Below are 21,464 nucleotides of genomic sequence, written 5' to 3'. Positions count from 1 at the left end.
TCATTTAGAACAGAGCTTGCAAAATCGAGAATTGCCAAGATTAGACTATTAGCGAAGTTGCCTCGAAAGCAAAATCCCACCTTGGTCCTCCATGGTTTGGTCATCGCCAGAAAGTCCATCTACAGTCTTCAAAGGTCACTCTCGGTTTTCAAAGGGTGATCTTTGATTTCTCATTAGAGGAACTAACCAAATCAAACTGAACCGGACCATTGTAATTGAGCAAGCAACGGCCGGGATTTTAGTAAGGAGTGGGGTGGGACTGATCCTTCGCACCACAAATCATCTCAGACTGTTGCTCTCTATTTAGTTAATTAATTTATTGAATACGAGGGGTTCAGAAACTACACATCCATTGTGAAGTCGTACAAGACTTTCCGATGGAGTAATGCCGTGCAAGCGTGTGGAACTTGCAGGATGGACACACCAAATCAATGGGACGACAATTCAAACATTATTGGTCCAGAAACTACACATCCATCATAAAGTTGTACGAAACTTTTCGATGAAGTCGTGTCACAAATTGCAGTGGAACAAATTTATGGGACGAAGATTCAAACATCATCGTTCCTACAATTCCGGGCCAATCTCTTTAGGCCAATACAATCATCAATCCAACCATGAAGTCTTCCTTCGCCGTCTCCCTATCTCTCTCCTTCTTCATCATCAGAATTTTCATTACTGAAGCCACACCCGTATGTCTGTATCATAATTGCACAGACACCACCCTCTTCACTCCCAACTCCACCTACCGATCCAACCTCGACACCCTCCTCTCTTCCCTCTCCTCCGCTGCCACCAACAGCAAGGATGGCTTTGCCAATGCCACTGCCGGCCAAAACCCTCCTGACCAGGCCTAGGGGCTCTTCCTCTGTCACGGCGATGTTAGCACCGCCATGTGCAGCGACTGCGTCGCCACTGGTAAACGGGATATCCTCCAGAAATGCCTCAACCAGCGAGTCTCTATGATCTGGTACGATGAGTGCATGTTACGGTACTCGAACGAGTCCGTGTTCTCGGTCATGGAAGAGGAGCCTGTTTTTACGATGTCCTACGCCGGGAACATCGCTAACTCAGCCAAGCTCTTGCAAGTACTCGGTGACACCATCAAAGACGTCGCCTGGAGGGGTTCGGGAAACAGATTCGCAACTGCGGAAGCCAATGTTACCGCGTCTGAGAAGCTGTACACGATAGCGCAGTGCCCGCCGGACTTGACGCCGTGGGACTGTAACACGTGCCTCCGATCAGTGATTCCGCGTGTTTTCCTGGGGAGGCCAGGAGGGAGGATTTTCACCCCGTGCTGCAACGTGACGTTCGACATTTACCTCTTTTATAATGAGGGCCCCGTGCCGGGCCCTCCTCCCGAAGGTATATGGAACTTTCCTTTTGCCTCTCTCTCCCACTGCTTTAACGCCACGAAACAAGTCAGTTAACGCGCATAATAATTATCTTGTTACTATATTTTCTATTTTTCTATTTTTAAAAGTGGATATTGTAGCAGAAATTTATTTGGTAATGTAATTTCATTTTTCTATTTTCAAAATTTGACTTTTTTTTTTTTTGTCGGTAAACAAATGTTGACTTCAAAAATAATTTTAGAATCGAAATCAAAAGTATCTTTTTTTATTTTCAAAAAAATCTTCACTTCAAAAATAATTTTAGAATCAAAATCAAAACATATTTTTCTACTTTTCTATTTTTGAAAAAAAAATGAGAAATACAAATTTTTCTTATCGCTTGCCATTACTACTAACCGGCCACCCACTGTTGCCCACCCGCTATCCACTGTTTGCTGCTGCTCACCCCCCCCCCAACCTATTGCCATCTGCCACCCCTACCTCCCACCCCGACTGTCCAAGAGGCAAAAATTTTATGTTATTGTCAAATGAATTTTTATTTTAGATTTGTGTCGTTATTAAATTCGTATTTTTATTTAGAAACTCTTCTAGAATAGAAATAGAAAATTCAATTTATGACTAGTCAGAAATTGATTTTTGAAGCAAAATGATTATCATTCGCACTATTATAGTTGGAGTTCTCATTCAAAAAGGATTAAAAAAAAAAAAAGCGCTCCTTGCTCGTTAGAATTGATTTCTTGTTTATGTTTTTCAACCTTTAATGCTTCATTAAAGTCTTCCGTCCCATAAAGTCAAGATGAGGTACATTTTAGGTGCAAACTTTCCTAAGTGGATCAGGCAATTGTCTCAATGTCATACCGGCTAAACATGGTAATTTCTAACGTCACTCCTGAGATTTGATTATCTAGAGAACTTTCACACGAAAGCCAATGATAGTAGACTTTGCACTCAGGGGATTAGCCTTTGAAGCTTATTTTTAGTCTAATTAGTCGCTAATATAAAATTAATAATGCCTTATACTCAGAGAGAATTTTGAAACTGTGTAGCCGAGATACACAGTTCTAAGCTTTTAGTGAATGACTATCTCCTATTGTTTCGTCATGTAGGTGCAAATGAAATTACAACTGCAAAGTCCTTGCAATACCATTTAGCTGCTATACAAGCTGCCACAAACAATTTCTCTCATCAAAACAAGTTGGGACAGGGTGGATTTGGTGAAGTTTTCCGAGTATTGTCAATTAGAAACAGTGATAGTGCTTTGTTAAAATCTTTGAATGTCGTGTATGTTTGTTATGTGATGTTGAGGTTAGAAGCTATTCATTTCTACTCAAAGAACCAGATTAAATTTCAGGGTAGGCTTCCGAATGGACAAGAAATAGCTGTGAAGAGGCTATCTAAAAGTTCAGGACAAGGTGTTGAAGAATTCAAGAATGAGGTTGTTTTGGTAGCGAAGCTGCAACATCGAAACCTTGCGCGGCTACTTGGGTTTTGCTTAGAGAGAGAAGAGAAGATACTTGTCTATGAGTTTGTTCCAAACAAAAGTCTTGACTACTTTTTATTTGGTACATCGCACCCTTTAATAGACTCTTAAGTTGTCATTTTTCCATGTTAAAGAAACTGTACGTGTGATTAGCAGAAACTTAGAGTTTAAACTCTCACTAGCTTCTGGAGAACATGCTGAAAGTTCTTTGAGGATTTACCAACTCATAATTATTGGTTTCTAATTGTGTAAATATGCAGATCCTGATAAGAGAAGGCGATTGAATTGGTCAAGACATTATAAGATAATATCTGGAATTGCTCGAGGAATGCTCTATTTGCACGAAGATTCTAAGCTACGTATCATTCATCATGACGTAAAACCAAGCAATATTCTGTTAGATGGTGATATGAACCCGAAGATTTCAGATTTTGGCATGGCTAGGATTTTTGAAGTTGATCAAACTCGGGCAAAAACTAATAGAATTGTGGGGACCATGTAAGTCTCAAATTCTTTCTTAGATGATTGATAATTTCTTGTTTATATGATACTATCTTGTGGTTGATCTGTAAATTAGAAACAACACCATGCTCATATACATGCTAGTCCTTGAATGTGGGTCATTTGCGACTTGCTTATTTTAGCAATTTACAATAACATAATAGATGCTATAGCCTTTGTATTTGGTCTGCAGTGGTTACTTGTCTCCTGAGTATGCAATGCATGGGAAAATCTCAGTGAAGTCCGATGTCTATAGTTTTGGGGTCCTAATCCTAGAAATCATTAATGGCAAGAAGAATAGCGGCTTCTCCCAATCAGACGGGGGTGAAAATCTTGCCAGCTATGTAAGTTGCATCCGTGCTATTACGATACTAATTGTGTTGCACCCATCTAATTAAGTGGAATATCCTCCACTGAATAATTTTTACAGGCGTGGAAGCATTGGAGAGCTGATACACCGCTCGAAGTGTTAGATCCGTTCATTGGCGACTCATATTCAATCGATGAAGTGCTTAGATGCCTCCACATTGGTTTACTGGGTGTTCAAGAAGATCCAGCTGATAGACCCACAATGGCAAGCATAGTCCTTATGTTCAGCAGCCACTCTGTTAAAATTCCACAGCCTCGAAGACCGGCCTTCTTCCTTCGAAGGAGCACGGAAAGACAGCTGAAAGAGCTCAAGTCGGACGAATCCGCCAGTAGGTCTATGCCGTGGTCGATCAATGAAATGTTGGTTAGTGAAGTGCTCCCTCGGTGAATCGTGACATGAGTGAAAGTCTCTCTTCATGCTAGTCTCACAGAGACCTTGACATCCTTGGTCTTCCACAGGGATCATTACTGAACAATCAACAAGCACCTATGCTTTTTGAAAATAGGCCTGCTAGTTGCCATGGGATCATGCGCATGGTACATAGTGGCTTCTCCTATCAAGGAACAAACACAACTATACCGAATTTTCAAGTTCCTCACTTGTGTAAAGGATATTTGCACTTTCCGCTAGATGAGTAAAACGATTACAGGAGTTGGTTTTGAAACCGAATTCCGCCGCATGCGACACTTATTCGTGAACAGTCTAGTAATGCACTGCTATCTAGCCATAGTAAAGTCAAGTGTATCCTTTAATTCCGTTTGGCCATGACGTTAAAATAAGACGGCGAGGACATGAGGACAAAGATTATTCATATAAAAACATGATTATTCATGGCCGTGATCTCCGCTTCGCATGAGCATAATTCCTAGACCAGCGTGACTTTGGGGTATGCTAGCATTAATTTGGGTAAATTCCAATTTTATGGAAAATTTAAAATCTGTCCTGGTAGAACAACGGCTGAAAAATACTTATGTCCTAGGATAATTTTAGCTAGGTAACGATTTATTTCTAAGCCTATTATAACATTGTTTCTGTTCTTGAAAGCGTGGAGCAATTGATATTATATTAGTTGACCTACAGGCTTCACATATCATTGGCTTAAACTTTGAGTAAATTTGGATCCGAGTGGATGAGTGGACATGTGATTGATGGGCTTGGATCTCCCCTCTCTTTCAACGATCTCTGTATATTTAGAGAAAGAGCCTAATTGGAGCAAAGGAAAAACTTATCAGCCAACTTTCTCTCTCAATTTTGTTCTTTGCCAGAAATTTTCCACGGATTCAAGTTGATTGTTTTCTCAATAAGAAGTCGCACCAAACTCCTCATTTCGTTAGTCTGATTTATCTTTTATTTTTCACCAGTCTAATATGTTATAAACTCAAATAGAAATAGAAACATCATTTAGAGCAGAGCTTGCAAAATCGAGAATTGCCAAGATTAGACCATCAGTGAAGTTGCCCCAAAAGCGAAATCCCACCTTGGTCCTCCATGGTTTGGTCATCGCCAGAAAGTCCATCTACAGTCTTCGAAGGTCACTCTCGGTTTTCAATGGGTGATCTTTGATTTCTCATTATAGGAACTAACCAAATCAAACTGAACCGGACCATCGTAATTGAGTGAGCAACGGCCGGGATTTTAGTAAGGAGTGGGGTGGGACTGATCCTTCGCACCACAAATCATCTTAGACTGTTGCTCTCTATTTAGTTAATTAATTTATCGAATACGAGGGGTCTTGAAACTACACATCCATCATGAAGTTGTATGAGACTTTTCGATGGTGTAATGTCGTGCAAGCGCGTGTAACTTGTAGGATGGGCGCACCAAATCAATGGGACTACACATCCATCATGAAGTTGTATGAGACTTTTCGATGGTGTAATGTCGTGCAAGCGCGTGTAACTTGTAGGATGGGCGCACCAAATCAATGGGACGACAATTCAAACATCATTGATCCAAAAATAACACATCCATCATAAAGTTGTACGAGACTTTTCGATGGAGTCGTGTCACGCAAGATGCATGTGACCAAATTTATGGGATGACAATTCAGACATCATCGTTCCTGCAATTCTGGGCCGATCTCGGTAGGCCAATACAATCATCAATCCAACCATGAAGTCTTCCTTCGCCGTCTCCCTATCTCTCTCTTTCTTCTTCATCATCAGAATTTTCATTACTGAAGCCACACCCGCAAGTCTTCCTTCGCCTTCTTTGTTGTTTGGAAATCCTTAGTTGAAGAAATGAAAGCGATCCATCCCCCACCCCCCGAAAATAAAAATAAAAAAAAAACATCGAAAGTCTTTGTGTTCTTTGCCAGTGTTTATAGTTCAAGATGAAGAAAAATATTATCTATTTACTTTGTGAATGCACTTTCTCTAATGAAATCAAGAATAAATTTATTGTAATTGTGTCTTCTGAGTTCTTTGATCAATTGATGTAACTTTTTAGTTAATTGCCACGGTATTTAAATTATATTAGCTTTATCAATATCTTATTATGGAGTTGACCAGGATAAGCGTTTGATTATTATCTTTCTCCAACGATTTTTGGTTGATGGGTTTTGCAAAACCCTCACCAACAATGGCTACTGATCTACAAGCCATCTATAATGAGAGTTTCAAACCGATTTTGGCTCTCTTTTTTTGTATAGTTTTGCCCATCGCCTATCGATTTCTTCTAGTAGTATTAGCTCAGTTACGTAACTACAACAATACCTTTTTTTTAGAAAGACTTTGAAAGGAAGATGATGAAGCAAGTTGGCTCATGTTGTGGACGTGTTGTGCTCGAGTCTCGGTACATAACTTGTTCAAGAATAAGATTATTGGGAATCAATTTACATTAGATACTGTTATCTTCTCCTGGTATCCATTAATTTAATAAGTTATCTGTTTCTGAATTTCCTAACACCCACCTGACAAAACATTCAAGTATTCAAACATTAAAAGTCACATGGTATGATTATACCAGCTGGTGATGACAGTCAGTTTTTTGGGCAGCTTGGAGCGGAAAAGCCCCCAAGCACTTTTAGGGCCAATAAGGTGGTCCTAAAAGTCAAATTACATATTAAGTCAAATTATTCCTTATTGCCGGCTTTGCATTTCTACACAACGGGCCACGAACGGTATCTCCTACACAAAACGAATGCAGGAGTGAGATGATGTCTTACGTTACCTTCACTTTCCCTTTACATCCACAACAGTTTCCTTTCTCAAACACAAGCATGGGAAAGTTTCCAAGGTAAACATAGATGTCTCTCCCTCTCATGGAAAATGTGTGAGCTCAGGATTGACCGTCTTTTTTCCAAGCTAACGGTACAATTAGCCAAGTATTTTACTTTAAAGATAGATTCAATTTTATACAGAGTTGGTCACACTGATGTAAGCCATGTAAAATATTTAATTCTTTGCTTTTGAGATTTTCCTTTTTAACAACAAGAAGATCCCTTTTGATTTGCAAATCAATAAGCCTTGTGGGAACCAAGTTGTCTTTATACATCTCCAAATTCTAAACCACTGAGCCAACATTATGGGGTTTTGTTTTAGGAAAATATTAGACTTACTAAGATTAGTTTATACAATTAATTTTTTAAATGAGGTATCGGGCCACTATTGATTCTTGTATACAACAAATTATTTAGAGGATCACTCACAATCGTACATATCTCCTAGAAAAACAGTAAAAAAAAAATTTGTTGAAGTTTTGCAACCTAATTTTGATAAATATAATTCTGTGGCTTGAGGTTTTAACTAGTCAACACATATTACTTTTCAACTTTTGATTTTATTTGGTCAATACGGACAATCGTTGGAAAATTGGTTGTCATTGTGGCACTACGGATTCAAGTATTATATTTCCAATTGACATAGCAAGTTAGCACTACGGATTCAAGTATATTATATTTCCCATTGACATAGCAAGTTAGCAAGACGTTCCTGTCAAGAACCTTCACTAGCTAATTTTGTTTTCCTGTTTATTTTGGGCCATCATTGATACTGACATTTCTATTTCCTTCTTGTAAATGAAAATTGAAAGCTATTTACATTGTATTGAGATTTTGCCTTAAAGATGAAAATTAGAAACAGACTCTTTGTAATAAGAACCTGTTAGCCTAGTGGTATTGTTATGCTATATTTGAAATGGCGCACTTGTGGGACTCATCTTTTGCAATCGGAATATAAAGCTTCCAAAGTTAATTGCCAAAATTGGCATTTATTGCAGTACAACCACAAAAGCCAAACCCTTTAAAAGAATTACAAAAAACAGAATCTTATCAGTTAGCTCAGCATTAAAAACCTATAGAGAACAAAAAATCAATGTAAACCTAGGTTTTCATATTTAATCTAGGTTTTGATTGCTAGTCTCGCCAAGGTCACAAATTAGTAGCACACGTTTTCCAACTGGGCAATAGGTGATCATGACTAGAGCAAAAGAATTAATGCCGACTTGGCCTTCGCATCGTAGTTTGACTTATACAGAGGAGAGAGAAAATGAAATCGGGCTGGCACCGACGACCGGGCGTATCTTGGCGGGGCGACCAGAACCGGTCGCAGCAATGGCGGGATTCCTCTCTGTCGTCTGATCTGAGGTGAGCCTAGCTCCTGATTTCCATTTTCTTTTCCTTCCTATTTCCCAAGATCTGAACAGTGTTTTACCGTGACAAGAAGTTGCGTGTTGGAGAGAATGAACGTTGGGGAGGGAGGGAGAGAGGGAGAGAGGCTTCGTCCCAAGGGACCCACGCGTGCCACGTCGCGCCACATGTCGGCCGCTGAATCGTGCAGGACTACCTAATAGTTTTCGACGCGCGTTCGGTCAATCACTGGTTTTCTGGCAAAGAAAGAGAAAGAGTCAATGAACAACCCGCACACCGAGGTTGAAGACGTCGACGAAGTAGATATTTCGATGACGCGACTTGTGTAGGAGCTGCACCAAATATTGGTGTATATACATTATTAGCCTCTCGACACTAATCAAAGAAACACCCGAAACACCCAAAACAAAAAAAAACTAAGAAGAATGTATCCTCCAGATCTCCCTCTCTTGCTTCTTCTAGTGTTTGCTTCCACCGTTAACGCCCAAGATCCCTTCCAAACCTCGGTCTGTAACACCACCGGCAACTTCACCGCGGACGACACCTACCTCACCACCCTCACCACACTCCTCTCCTCCTTCTCCACCCCCAGCTCCTCGTCCCTCGCTTACGGCTTCTTCAATGATTCCGCTCCCGTCTCCGGCACCTCCGAAACCCTCTATGTCATCGGATCTTGCCGCGGAGACCTCACTGCCGAGAGCTGCCGCCTCTGCCTCAGTGGCTCAGCCCTTGAAATCATCGGTTTATGCCTCCACAAGAAGGGGGCGGTCCTCTATAAAGCGAACTGCACCGTCCGGTACTCTAACGCCTCAATCTTTGGCATAGCCACAGTTGAACCTTTCTTCGTGTTGTACAACGTGAACAACGCCAAGAGCCCAGCCATGTACAACGCGGCGCTGACGCCGCTGCTGGTAGATCTGCAAGGCAAAGCGGCGACTGGTGGCTTGCAGGGGAAGTACGCGACAGGGAACACATCCGCGGGTATCGACAAGATCTATGCAATGACACAGTGCACGCCGGACCTCACAGTGCAGCAATGCAGCGACTGCCTCGGGAACCTCACCGGAAAGTTCGGACTCTGCTGTACCGGGAAGATAGGAGTCAGGATCATGGCGCCGAGTTGCTGGATCCGGTACGAGACCAATAATCTGTTCTTTGACCCGGTCCGTGAGCCACTTCCGCCGCAGTCTGCACCGCCGTCGCCGGAGGCAGATGCGCCGCCTCCTCCACCAGGTATGTAGGCTCTTGTTTACAAGTTCCGAGCAAGGCGTTTGTGTTATTTTTTTTTCTATAATTCAGGTGGATTAAAACCATCTAAATTATTAATTAGTCAGTTCATATTTTCGACAAAAGGAGAAATGGGTCCATAACTTTAATCTTTGATGCATCTCCATGGCTAATAGTCTATTAGGCTAAGGGTGATGAATCGTTTGCAGACGTTCGTTACCTCGCAATTTTAAAATTTGTTTAAATCTGACAACTGTGTGGGTTTGCGTCCTAGTCACGTCAGTCTGGGTTAATAAAATATGGGTCATAAATGTCTACGCCGAACTAATAAATGAAAATTTTATATACTGGTCGCAAATCTACGATTACTTCAAAATAACCACATGATTAGTTTACTTGACGTGACACATTATAATATTTGAGAACTTTGACATCACAATTCCTGTAATAAAAAATTGGTACTGTTAAACAAAAGAACGCGTGAAAACAATAATAAAGCTGATCTTTTTAAACTTCATATCATCACCGTAAATATTTTACTAACTACTATAATTTTCCCGGAAAAATAAATCATGACAAAAACACTTATGAAATAAACCCTGACTAAATAACATGACGCCATCTTACTTTAACTTCAAATGAAAGAAAAGGGAAATAATTTTTTATCAAAACTCCCTTATTAGGTATTGAAATAGATGGGATTGTGTATTAAATGATCAAATCAATAAAAATCCACACCACTTACTAAGGGGGTTCCAATAATATCTTTCATTTAAAATAAGTTGGAAAGAAATTCGTCTGCACTTTTTATATCATATATTTTGGTTTAGAAAATACTGAAAATAAAATAAAAAAAATTCTGACCTTTTAGTGTTTTTTTTTTTTTTCAAAAAAAAGAAGATAGCACGAGATGAAAAATAAAAATAAATGAAACAAAAGCCCTAAAATTGAAGGACTAGCAAATCGATTATCGCCGCCAAGATGATGGCCCAAATCCGGCGACAACCGGTTTGCTTGTTGTTGTCTCTACCACAATGTTCCTCTAAGACAGTCGTATAGGCACGCGAGAGTGAGAGAGATCTAAATCGATCTAAGGTTACAGTCCATAACAACCATTTTAAGGTCACAGTGGTTTCTACGATTAGTGGTGATGATCACTAGGGGTGAGCGGTTCCCGATTCTTTACAGGTTCCACTTGGAACCTAAAACCTATCATCGGGTACAGGTTCCTCATTTTTGAAACGTGGAACCTACCCGTCGAATTCAAGAACCTGGAACCGGGTCGGTTCCAGTTCCAATAGGTTTTTTTTTTTCATTTTTAGTTTAAAAAATGGAAATGAATGCAGCAATAATAAACAAACTTGTCATTCATTAAAGAGAATATAACATGAACACAATCTATAATACTCATAAGCATTTAATATTCTAGAATGTGAACTATTTCCATATGTATCTACTGCTTTTGACATAAAGACTCAAGAGGAATTCGTTTACTTGATAATAAACAAAATGATGTTATAAGACCTTTACATTTTGTTGAACACCAAGGTCGAAAAGCAGGATTTTTTTTTTTTTTTTTGCAAACTTCGCATTTACAATCAAAATCTTAGTATTCTTAACATCATAAAGTAGGTTTTCCGTCAACATTCAAAACAGGAACATGTGTGATCGTTGATGAGCAATATACCTCGGCAAGAAGGTCACCCTGACATTTGGAATCTGCAGCACACATATCCTTTGTGCCAAACAAGCTATCCAGTCCACCATTTGAAAAAGTTCTTCCGAGTTAGTCAAGCCAAAAAGTTCTTCATAATCTTCAATGTTCATAACTACTTCATCCATATTAAGTTCCTTATATAGATCATCATCACAGACTCCAGGATTTGACATTGGATAGCAGACCTAGATGTTAGGAAACACACATTTAGATAATAGACATTTCCAAAGGATCAATTAACTTTTTATCACATAATATCTACACAGCACACAAGCACAACTAACTAACAACTAATCAAATATGCTTTGTTCTCTGTTCAACATAAGTAGGCTAAGCTTCTGCATGTGCGCATATGGATACTGATTACCATCTGAACGAATCACATATCATGTCATCTTGACACATAGATCAGTAAGAATTGCATAAATACAGTGAATTTAGCAAAGCAAATGCCATACTTTTCAAGAAAATGGTACATCTCGTGGATCATATTTGGCAAAGCAAAAGGTGCAAAAAGAAATCCTATGAGTTAAAAACCTACAGTCTCGTCATCGATCAGCCGGTAGGCCCCCGCCGGAGTCTCCAAGGCTGTCCCGTGTCACCCCCGACCGGATAGGCGGAAGGAGAGAGAGTGGGGGTGCGACTAAGCTGGAGGTGGAGGTGGAGGTGGAGGCAAAGGCGGAGGGGTGTGGAGTTAAGGCTGATTGGGGGCTAGGCGAGCACCAAGCTGCGTCGGGGTGATTGGGCGAGCGAGCAGCCTCCACATGGGGGATGAGCAACATCCAACGGTGGCGTTGACGGCAAACGGTTGAGTGGCAAGGCGAGCAAGGGGTGACATCGTCCAGTGGCAGTGTCGAGGGAGGTCTAGTGACGGCGAGCACGTGGTGACGGCGGCATGACGGTAGCGTGACGGTGACGAAGACACGAGTCTCATGGCACCAACGGTGGCACGAACAGACGGCGAAGACGGCGGCAGTCGTGGCTCAACCCGCGGCCAAAGGGGGAAGAGCTCGGTTCTAGCAGAGGCGGTGGCGGTTTAGAGCAATGATGGCCTGGACAATCGAGCAAGCGGCGGCAAGAGGTGGTGATGGTGGTTTGGGAACGGCAGCAGTGGCTCACGGTGGCGAGGAGCGGTGTGGACAGTACGATAGCTCGTCGAGCTCAACAGCAAGACAGCTCGTCAAACGAGCGGTGGGTGGTGGTGGTTCGGTGGCCAAGAGGTGGTGGTGAGTAGGGTGTGGGGCGGCGGTGTGGTGGTGGGTGAAGCAGCATCTAGCCGAGGAAGGAAGGAAGGAAGGAAGGAAGAAGAAGAAGGGTGGGGTTTCGGCCGAGAGAGGGGGAAAAAGGAGAGAGAGAGAAGAAAAGAAAAAGTTAGGGGGCAAGAAGTGACGTGAGGCGGAAAAAAGGGGAGAAAAGAAAGAGAGAGAAAGGGAGAAAGAAAGGGGAAGGGGGAAATCACGTGGGGTGCTTTAGGGTTTTTTTTTTCTTAAAAAATTTCTAACCGGTTCCGGTTCCCATAGGAACCGAAACCAGAACCGAGAACGCTGGTTCCCAAAAAAGGGAACCAGAACCGAAACCAGTTTCTTTAGAACCGGAACTGTGCTCACCCCTAATGACCACCACAGCAGTAGTCACCTCGATAAGATATTTCAATGGAGTGATGGCAAGCACGGAACATGTCAAAAAAAGAAAAAGAAATACCAAGTCTCTATATACTATATAAATAATTAATTATTTTATTTTTTCTATCTATGAGATACTTTAGTACATAGCATATAAAAAGAAAATATCTCAAAATATACTAATAATAGTGAGAAAAAATATAATACACATTGAGACACCTTGCAATTCTTTTTTAAACACTCCATGAGTGTGTAAGCCATGAAAACAACATCTCAAGATCTCCATGGGTAGAAGCTTAAACACAATAATGGAGAGAATAAATTTACACACCTAATTTGATATATATATCATTCTTGATGTGAAATAGCAATGATCTAGAATTCAAATATTTCTCTTTTATTGCATTATGTATTACTGGCTCAATAAGACTATCCATCACCCTTAAGGTTCACTAAACACTTCTTATATGAGGTTATCTATGCATTAGGATTTGATGAAATATTTGAGCACTATATAGAGAGTTTCAAGCCATGGCCCTCTCATCACAAGTCAAGTTTTACTCCACCTACACAAGCCAGTCTCATATTAGACTAATTAAGAATCTTTGTATCTCACCTTATTAGACCAAAAGCCCATAAAATGATATATTATAATCTCAATTAATGTAACCAACATGAGAAAAACTCTTACAAAGTGATGTTAATATTTGTCAATCTAGAATGACTAAATTGTAATTGTCATTATTATTTTATTATTTTATTTTAGCAATGGCCTGATTCAATTAAACTTCATCTTTTAAATGTTTGAACTGCAAACGTAATTGTGATTTTATTTTGGAAATTCTTGAATAGAATTTTTTTTTGTTTCATCTTATCATCTCATTATATGTGTATAAAGACAATCAAAAAGAAGTTCATTGATTACATGCACAACATAAGCAAAAACGTACGAACATTTGACTGCATTAAAACATAAAAGGTTGTTTATGTTCAAATTTCTTATAATACCCCCTAATTTAAAATCAAACAAAGACTTGATGATATTGACATAAAAAAACCGACGTACTCATCTCAATCATTTTCAATAGAGAAACTCTTCAAAATATGTTGCAAAGTGAATAAGTAAACTCCAACATTACGTTGAAAAGACATACGAAAAAATTCGGTTTATAATAATAATGATGATGATGATAATGATAACGATAATGATAATAAAATGAGGATCAGTGCTAATTATTATCGACCATAATCACAGAATTATTCGCGCACATGCACGTGGATATTGTGGGGTCTAACCCACAACCTATTATTTATTTTTTTGTACAATTTAGAAGACAACCTATGTCTTTCCAACTTTCCTATATGGGACAAAGAAAATCACTATTTTGTTTGTTTTACCAACAAACAACCAACAAGTTTGAAAGGATGTGTGTTCGATCTCTTGACAAATATGGATGCAATAATCATTTTGTTTTGTCTATAGTAAAGGAGGTTGCATCTACAAATCATTATGGATTAGTTAAACGCACAATCAACTCTGATAAGGTCCACGACTATGGCAAAGTTCAAGTGCCGCTTAAACTTGGAAAATTTTGCAACAGTTGAGGAACTCATGAGAGGTTATTGGAGAATAGTAGCAAAATTCATATTCCAATGAAATGATTGTGGCTTGATATGGTGGAGATTGTTGGAAATATGTCTTGAGTGTGAATCCATAAAAGAAACCCAAGCAAGAAGTTTTCCTAGTTTGAGTAGGTGTCATATTAAACAAATCCAAATCTGTATATATAAGAAGTGGATCTTCTTTTCAAAGAGTATCCAAGATGTAGACTTCTTTGAATTACACTCTAAAGCAATCTGAGAGGAGCTTTTAGTGTTGAAACCAATATATGTAAATTCTATTATAACTTGTATCCGGAAAAAGTATAGCGCAAGTGCCAAAACTTGGCATAGGGGACACTTAAGTGTTAAAAGTTTCAAAAGGTAACTTAAGTGTCTTTGAAAAATGAGACATTTAAGTGCCAACTTTGACAAAAGGGTGCCGGAAATCCGAAGCGACTTATATTAAGTCACCTACATAGCATGCCGGAAAGTTGAGTCAACAAAGAAAAGCCAAAATGATGTTGTTTTCGGCTTTTCTAGTTATGCCAGCATGCAAAACAACGTTATTTTCGGCTTATTTAGCCACGTCAACTTGCAAAATGATGTTGTTTTGCACTTGTCTCGCTGGAAACGGATTTTCTTTCCGTTAGCACCTAACTAATCCATTTTGCTCCGATTTTGACATTGAAGTGTGCATTTTCAAACATTTGGCACCTAAGTGTCCTCATGTACCAAATTTTTGCACTTGGGGTGTCCATAATCCTTATATGCCCTAGACTGCTTCTATATATTTGGGCAATTTCATAATTGATACTGATAATGAAGGATTACATAGTATGGTACCATGGTTTTTCCTCTTTCTAATTATGAATGGTGTTTGATTCCCCCCTTCTCAAGGGGATTAAGGGTGGGGATGTTTAGTTTCAGGTGTGTGGTTCGACCCCCACATTTTGCAAAGTGGTAGCGTGAAAGTCCAAGAGTGAGTTGAGAGTTAGAATATGATAGACAAAATACATACATACATACGTACGTACGTATAATTGTGTTCTATGTAAAAATTCTTCCCTAATTTCTTCTCTTTTATATGTTGCAATCCTAACAACACTTTCATGTAAAAAGTTTTTACATTATTTTGTTAATTGTCTCGTACATGCAATTGGACAATTGCAGGAAAAAGCAACAAATCTACTGTGATTACCATCGCCATTACTCTTCCGCTTGGAGGTGTCATGGTACTTCTCTCTCTCACTTGTTGCATTCTTCGTAGAAAAGAAAGAAGACGGATGAAGTCGTCAAAGGAAAAGGCGGTAAATTGACTATTTGCCTTTATTTTCTCGTAAACCACCTATATTATATAAATTGAGCATATTATGAAACAGATGTAGCAATTCCACAAAAAATTCACCAGGGACCTATGAAAATCTCGCTTTCATAGCTTGGTGCATCAGGATCACACTCCCTACCACCAATATCATTACGAGGAAAACAAAGTTGAAGAGCACTTCTAGACTTGCTTAGAGAAACTGCACCCAAATAACATATGGGATCTAATCTCAGCACTTTCAAGGCACAAAAAATAGAGAGTTTGGCCTTGATTAGAAGATTATCTCTTTTTTTTTTTTTTTGGTCGAAAGAAGATTATCTGTTAATTGCTTGATATATAGGCAACTTATCTTGTATAGCAGACCAAAATACGAATCCAAACCTCAGCACCTTAGGTCAAATCCAAAACAGCCAATGCCATTCAGCTATTGTGCCTCAATTCTTGATAATTTCCCAAGCTGAAGGAAAGGAAAGAATGTCATTCGAAGCAGCAAAAAGAAGACCAGGGAAAAATTACACCACAAATAGCTACCTAGATTAATTTCAAGTATTCAGCTCAAATTGGGCCAATTCAATTTGGAGTGACACATTATATCTTCAAAGAAGAGTAGAATCATAAAATACTCTCCCTAGGTATCTATCAATCAAGGTTCCATTAGGATGCCATCAGTCATCCCAGAGTAATATAGATTTACCATTACCAACCCCATAACAAGGCATTAAAATACTCCTAATTTTTGACAATTCCCTCCAAGCATAGTTAGCATCTGCACTGCAATCAACAAACCTAACACTACCCTCAACATGAATAAGTGATCATGATACAAAATTCATCTCACTACTTTCTTTCCTATAGTATTGATAATTTTTTCCTCTTCATGACCAATCAAGGGAGAAAGGATTGCTTTGGGATAGAAGGACACAACCATGCCAGTCTAATCTAATGTCTTCATTGTGATAATGTTCCTAAGCACTGGCAGCCCTATATATACCAGTAAGACCACTATAGTTGGAGTGCGATAATCAAATTGAGTGTGATAATGCAGGTGCAAATGAACTTACCACTGTGGAGTCCTTGCAATTTGACTTGGCTACAGTACATGCTGCAACAAATTATTTCTCTCATGAAAACAAGTTAGGTGAAGGTGGATTTGGTGAAGTTTTCCAGGTATTGAACATATCTATCATAAACAATCAAGAATGCTTTGCTTATGAATTGAACATAATGATCTCGAACAAAAAGAAACATGCAAAGCTTTTTTATTTTAGTTTTTAAATTGTTATAAGGAATTAACAATACATACAAAACACTTTAGGGTAAACTTCCTAATGGAGAACAAATTGCGGTGAAGAGGCTATCTAAAAGCTCAAGACAAGGTGATGGAGAATTTAAGAATGAAATTTTATTAGTTGCGAAGCTTCAACACAGAAACCTTGTACGATTGCTTGGATTTTGCTTGGAAGGAGATGAAAAGCTACTGGCCTATGAGTTTGTGCCAAATAAAAGCCTTGATTACTTCTTATTTGGTATGTAGTAGTCTAACCTTCTTTTGTGCGCCTTGTATAACCTGAAATTAAGAGTTTTTTTTTGTTCTTCCAACCGATTATAGTATTGCTTTAAGCTACGTTAGATGAATGAGAATAAGTATATTTTGATATTGTATGATTAACTTTGCCTTAAGTTTTTGAATAGGTTCCTCATGCTAGCACATTAATGAATTTTGGGTACAACAATGCAGATCCCGAAAAAAGGAGACAATTGAATTGGCCATTACGTTATAAAATAGTATCAGGGATTGCTCGAGGAATACTCTATTTGCACGAAGATTCTCGTCTCCGGATTATTCATCGGGACCTAAAATGTAGCAATATCTTGTTAGACAATGAAATGAACCCAAAGATTTCGGATTTTGGCATGGCAAGGATTTTTGGAGTCGATCAAACTCAGGCTAGCACAAATAAAATCGTGGGGACTTTGTAAGTCTTAGTTTTTGAATAGATAACTTTGTAATTAAATGCGGGACTTGCTCATTTTATCTATTTACAAATGCTCATTGATTTGCATATGAATTTGCAATATACATATGGCTAATGTTCGAATTTGCAGTGGTTACATGTCTCCAGAATATGCAATGCATGGAGAGTTCTCAGTGAAATCCGATGTTTATAGTTTTGGCATACTACTTCTAGAGATCATTTGCGGCAAGAAAACAACTTCTACCATCAACTGGATCAGGGTGAATATCTTGCTAGTTATGTAAGTTTCACTGTGCTACTGCGACAAATATTTACATTGCATTTTCTGTAATTTTTGCCAAGTGAAATTTAAATTCCCGCAAAACTTAGTCCTTTATCCTATAGAAACACTTGTGACTATTATCCAGTTCCTTGGTCATATATGGTTTCTTTTTTCTTTGCAAGATGCAGATGTCTTGCGTGATGAGTAATCATATCACGATTCCGTGGGGATTTTTTGGAATTACTTTTGCAGGTGTGGAAGCAATGGAGAGACGGCCAGCCCACGGAAGTGTTGGATCCGGCTATTGTGGATTCATATTCAAGAGATGAGGTACTTCGATGCCTGCACATTTGCTTACTGTGCATTCAGGAAGATCCAGCTATTAGACCCACCATGGCAACCGTAGTTCTCATGCTCAGCAGCAATAACTTTAACCTACCATCACCTCAACATCCAGCCTTCTTCATCCAAAGCAGATTGCGGGGACTGAGCATCCCAATGGAAGAGCTTGACTCAGACCACTCCACCAGGAGGACTATGGCTTCGTCGTCCAATGGCATGTCATTAACCGAATTGTACCCCCGGTGAATGGTGGTGACACCGAAATCCTTCTTGACGGATGGTCTTGCAGTGAGAATACTTGGCCTTTCACCGAGATTTTTCATGAACAAAAGCAAAAATCTATGTATGTGGAGTATAAGCTGTTAATTGCTCAAAGGGGCTCATGTGCTAAAAGAAGACTCCATACATGCAATTCATAATAGTTATTAAGATTAGTATAAGGTTTTGTTACAATTTGAGGTTAAATCGTACATAGATCCACTAGACTACCCAAATCTTCACTTTAAAAAAAATTGGGTTTCGGTACCTTTAGGTGCTCCATCCATGATATTTTGAATTCTCTTGAATCAGACGACCTTTTAGAGAGGTTGCTATTAGGGGTGTAAACGGTTGGTTCGGTTCGGTTTTTTGAAAACCGAACCGAACCGAACCGTTAGAAAAATCTTCCGAACCGAACCGAAACCGAACCGAACCAGAATACTAACCAACCAAAATTCGGTTCGGTTCGGTTTTTCGGTTTTCCGGTTTTCAACTTTTGGTCATGGCCGTCGACGTCAAAGAGCTTGGCGAGGAGGCAGGCATCGTTGACGTCGCCCTCCACGATGAACACGCCGTGGCCTGGAGGAGGGCCTTGCGGGCCTTCTTGAGGGACGGGTCATAGTAGCTGTTGAAGTTGTCGAGCCCCACGACGCCGTCGCCGCGCTTCTTGAGGGCGAGGGAGACGTGGGTGCCCACGAAGCCGGCGGCGCCGGTCACGAGGACGTAGAGCCCATCGGGGCGGTGCACCTGAGCGGAGTCGCGGACGCGCTTCTCCCACTGGATGCCGCCCCACGAGGCGGTGAAGTAGCAGTTGCCGGAGTCGATGAAGCTCTGGAAGCTCAGGTACGAGGCGGTGAGGGCGACAAGGAAGAGGGCCCACAGGAAGAGCGTGCTGGTGGAGGCGAAGCAGTGGTGGAACTGGCAGTCACCGGATTGCCCATAAGTGGGGACTGTGATTTTTTATTTTTATTTTCTTTTGGTCGATCTGATGACGTTTCCGTGTGCTTCTGGTCCGGCGATTCCGACAAGGGGATGAGCTCTTTAACGATCGGCGAGCGGCTGTGCACGTTGGCGATACCTCTCCTCGGCTTACTCGAGGCCGTGTTCGTGAACATCTCACTCTGCTTCGACTCCGACCGTCCTCAGAGGCACTCCTACAGCCTCGACGAACTCTCCCGCATCGCAAAGAACACGCCATCTCTCTCTCTCTCTCTCTCTCTCTCTCTCTCTCTCTCTCTCTCCATCCGTTCCTGTACTGTCGTTGTATGACGAAGGATTAGCCGGAATGATTTACGTTTCGTCATCGCCGTCACACCTTCAAGACGAGAGGAGACGGGAGAGAAATAGGGTTGGCCCTTTGCCGGTTTCGTTAATGGTTCTATTTTTCGGTTTGCTGGTTCGGTTCGGTTCGGTTCGGTTAACCGATAAAAATCGAACCGAAAAAACCGAATTTTTCGGTTCGGTTGCCGGTTTTGTCTTGCCATTACGACACCCCTAGTTGCTATGGTGCTTTCCTCTATTTTTCAACCAACTGTTAGGGCCCATTCATTTATTGGAAATAAATTATTTGAAAAACAATTTCCTAAACTTATATTTCTTATAAAAGTTATAGAATTAAAAATATTTTATTGTCCACAAATATATTTAGATATATATTGTTGTCGATAATGAAATATTTTTTCATTATTTCAAGTGATAAAAGTCTTCATTTTCAAGAAAATATTTTGCCAATCGTTTATTTTTAACAAAACAAATGGAGTCTTATTCTACTTTTGCATGCATCTAATTTCTTTCCATAGTTAATAAGTTATTGATCTTTACATTGAATATTAATTTGATGGTGCTGATTTTAGACATCTACTTCTCTTGATGGTACTCGTTCAACATACGATGTCTTTCCATGAAAGTTTCTTCGGTTGGAGGCTGGCTTCACATCCATTAGTCTTACTTCATTTCTCTGGGAGGCTCAGTATATTTTCCCTTATTCTAATACTTACGATTTTAGCTTCTTATTTCTTTGATTGATTTACATAAATTTTTAGTTAGATATCATGATATATGAATAGATTAATTATTTCAATCTTTTATTATTGAGTTGACGAGTGTCTAATCCTTCACGGACATGCGATTAAGCCGTCCCTGATATTTTCAGTGAGATGTTTCACAAAACCCTCACCAATGACAATCGATTGTGTACAGACTTATTTTGACTTCTGCGTACGGTTTTGCCTATCGCTTATTGGATTTTTCGAGTAGTGTTAGCTCGTGTGGGGACCTACACGACCAGCATGATATTTGGAGGACTTGGAAACGAAAACGACTAAGCAAGTCTGGCTCATCTTCCGGACGTGAAGTATTCGAGTGTTGGTGCGTTACTTGTTCAAAGCATAAGATTATTGGGAATCCATTTATATAACAGTGATTTTCTCATGGTATCCACTAACTTATTGAGCTATCCGTTTCTTAATTTCCAGAATATAGACCTTGGCACCCCAAGACTTTCTATCAAAATCCATCCCTGCTCCCATGTATACCATTCGTCATGCCCACTTGACCAAATGTATAAGCATTTGGATATTACTTATCACAACTTTATCAACCAATTTTTAAAAATAATTGGTGGTGGTCCATAAAAATTCACATGCGGTATCAACTATACCAGCTGCTTATGACAGAAGTTTTAGGCAGCTTGTAGCCATAAGTGACTGGACGTCTTAGATGATGAAAAAATAACCTTTTTTTTTTTATATTCCAGTTTGGATAGTTTCGATTCAATTTGGTTAATTGATTTGAACTGAAAATTGTCCATCTTCTTAGTATTATAATTTACACATTCTCTC

The 21,464-nt window shown here is 39.7% G+C and overlaps 1 protein-coding gene across 1 annotated transcript; it reads left to right on the top strand.

Annotated features, from left to right (window-relative positions):
* The first annotated feature begins 893 nt into the window (after positions 1–893).
* LOC104445753 (cysteine-rich receptor-like protein kinase 10) lies at positions 894–18,819 on the top strand. The gene is made up of 15 exons (XM_039313933.1): positions 894–1,365; positions 2,462–2,583; positions 2,707–2,917; positions 3,096–3,333; positions 3,530–3,680; positions 3,767–4,069; positions 4,165–4,309; positions 8,757–9,527; positions 11,798–11,975; positions 15,633–15,694; positions 16,832–16,953; positions 17,102–17,312; positions 17,525–17,762; positions 17,893–18,037; positions 18,277–18,819. The coding sequence occupies exons 1-15, from the start codon at positions 894–896 to the stop codon at positions 18,610–18,612; spliced, it is 3,705 nt and encodes a 1,234-aa protein (XP_039169867.1). The 3' UTR covers positions 18,613–18,819.
* The last annotated feature ends 2,645 nt before the right edge of the window (positions 18,820–21,464 follow it).

This window comes from Eucalyptus grandis, chromosome 5 (assembly GCF_016545825.1).
Source record: "Eucalyptus grandis isolate ANBG69807.140 chromosome 5, ASM1654582v1, whole genome shotgun sequence".
Lineage (NCBI taxonomy): Eukaryota > Viridiplantae > Streptophyta > Magnoliopsida > Myrtales > Myrtaceae > Eucalyptus > Eucalyptus grandis.
The sequence above is the reverse complement of the archived record's forward strand: the minus strand, read 5'-3'. Positions and strand labels throughout refer to the sequence as shown.

What these genes read in the sequence shown, in the direction of transcription:
- LOC104445753 (XM_039313933.1), top strand. Translation starts at nt 894, where the DNA reads ATGTGCAGCGACTGCGTCGCCACTGGTAAACGGGATATCCTCCAGAAA. An exon ending in TTCCGCTTGGAGGTGTCATG is followed by an intron (nt 15,695 to 16,831) that starts GTACTTCTCTCT and finishes GTGATAATGCAG; the next exon opens with GTGCAAATGAACTTACCACT. An exon ending in CCTTGATTACTTCTTATTTG is followed by an intron (nt 17,313 to 17,524) that starts GTATGTAGTAGT and finishes ACAACAATGCAG; the next exon opens with ATCCCGAAAAAAGGAGACAA.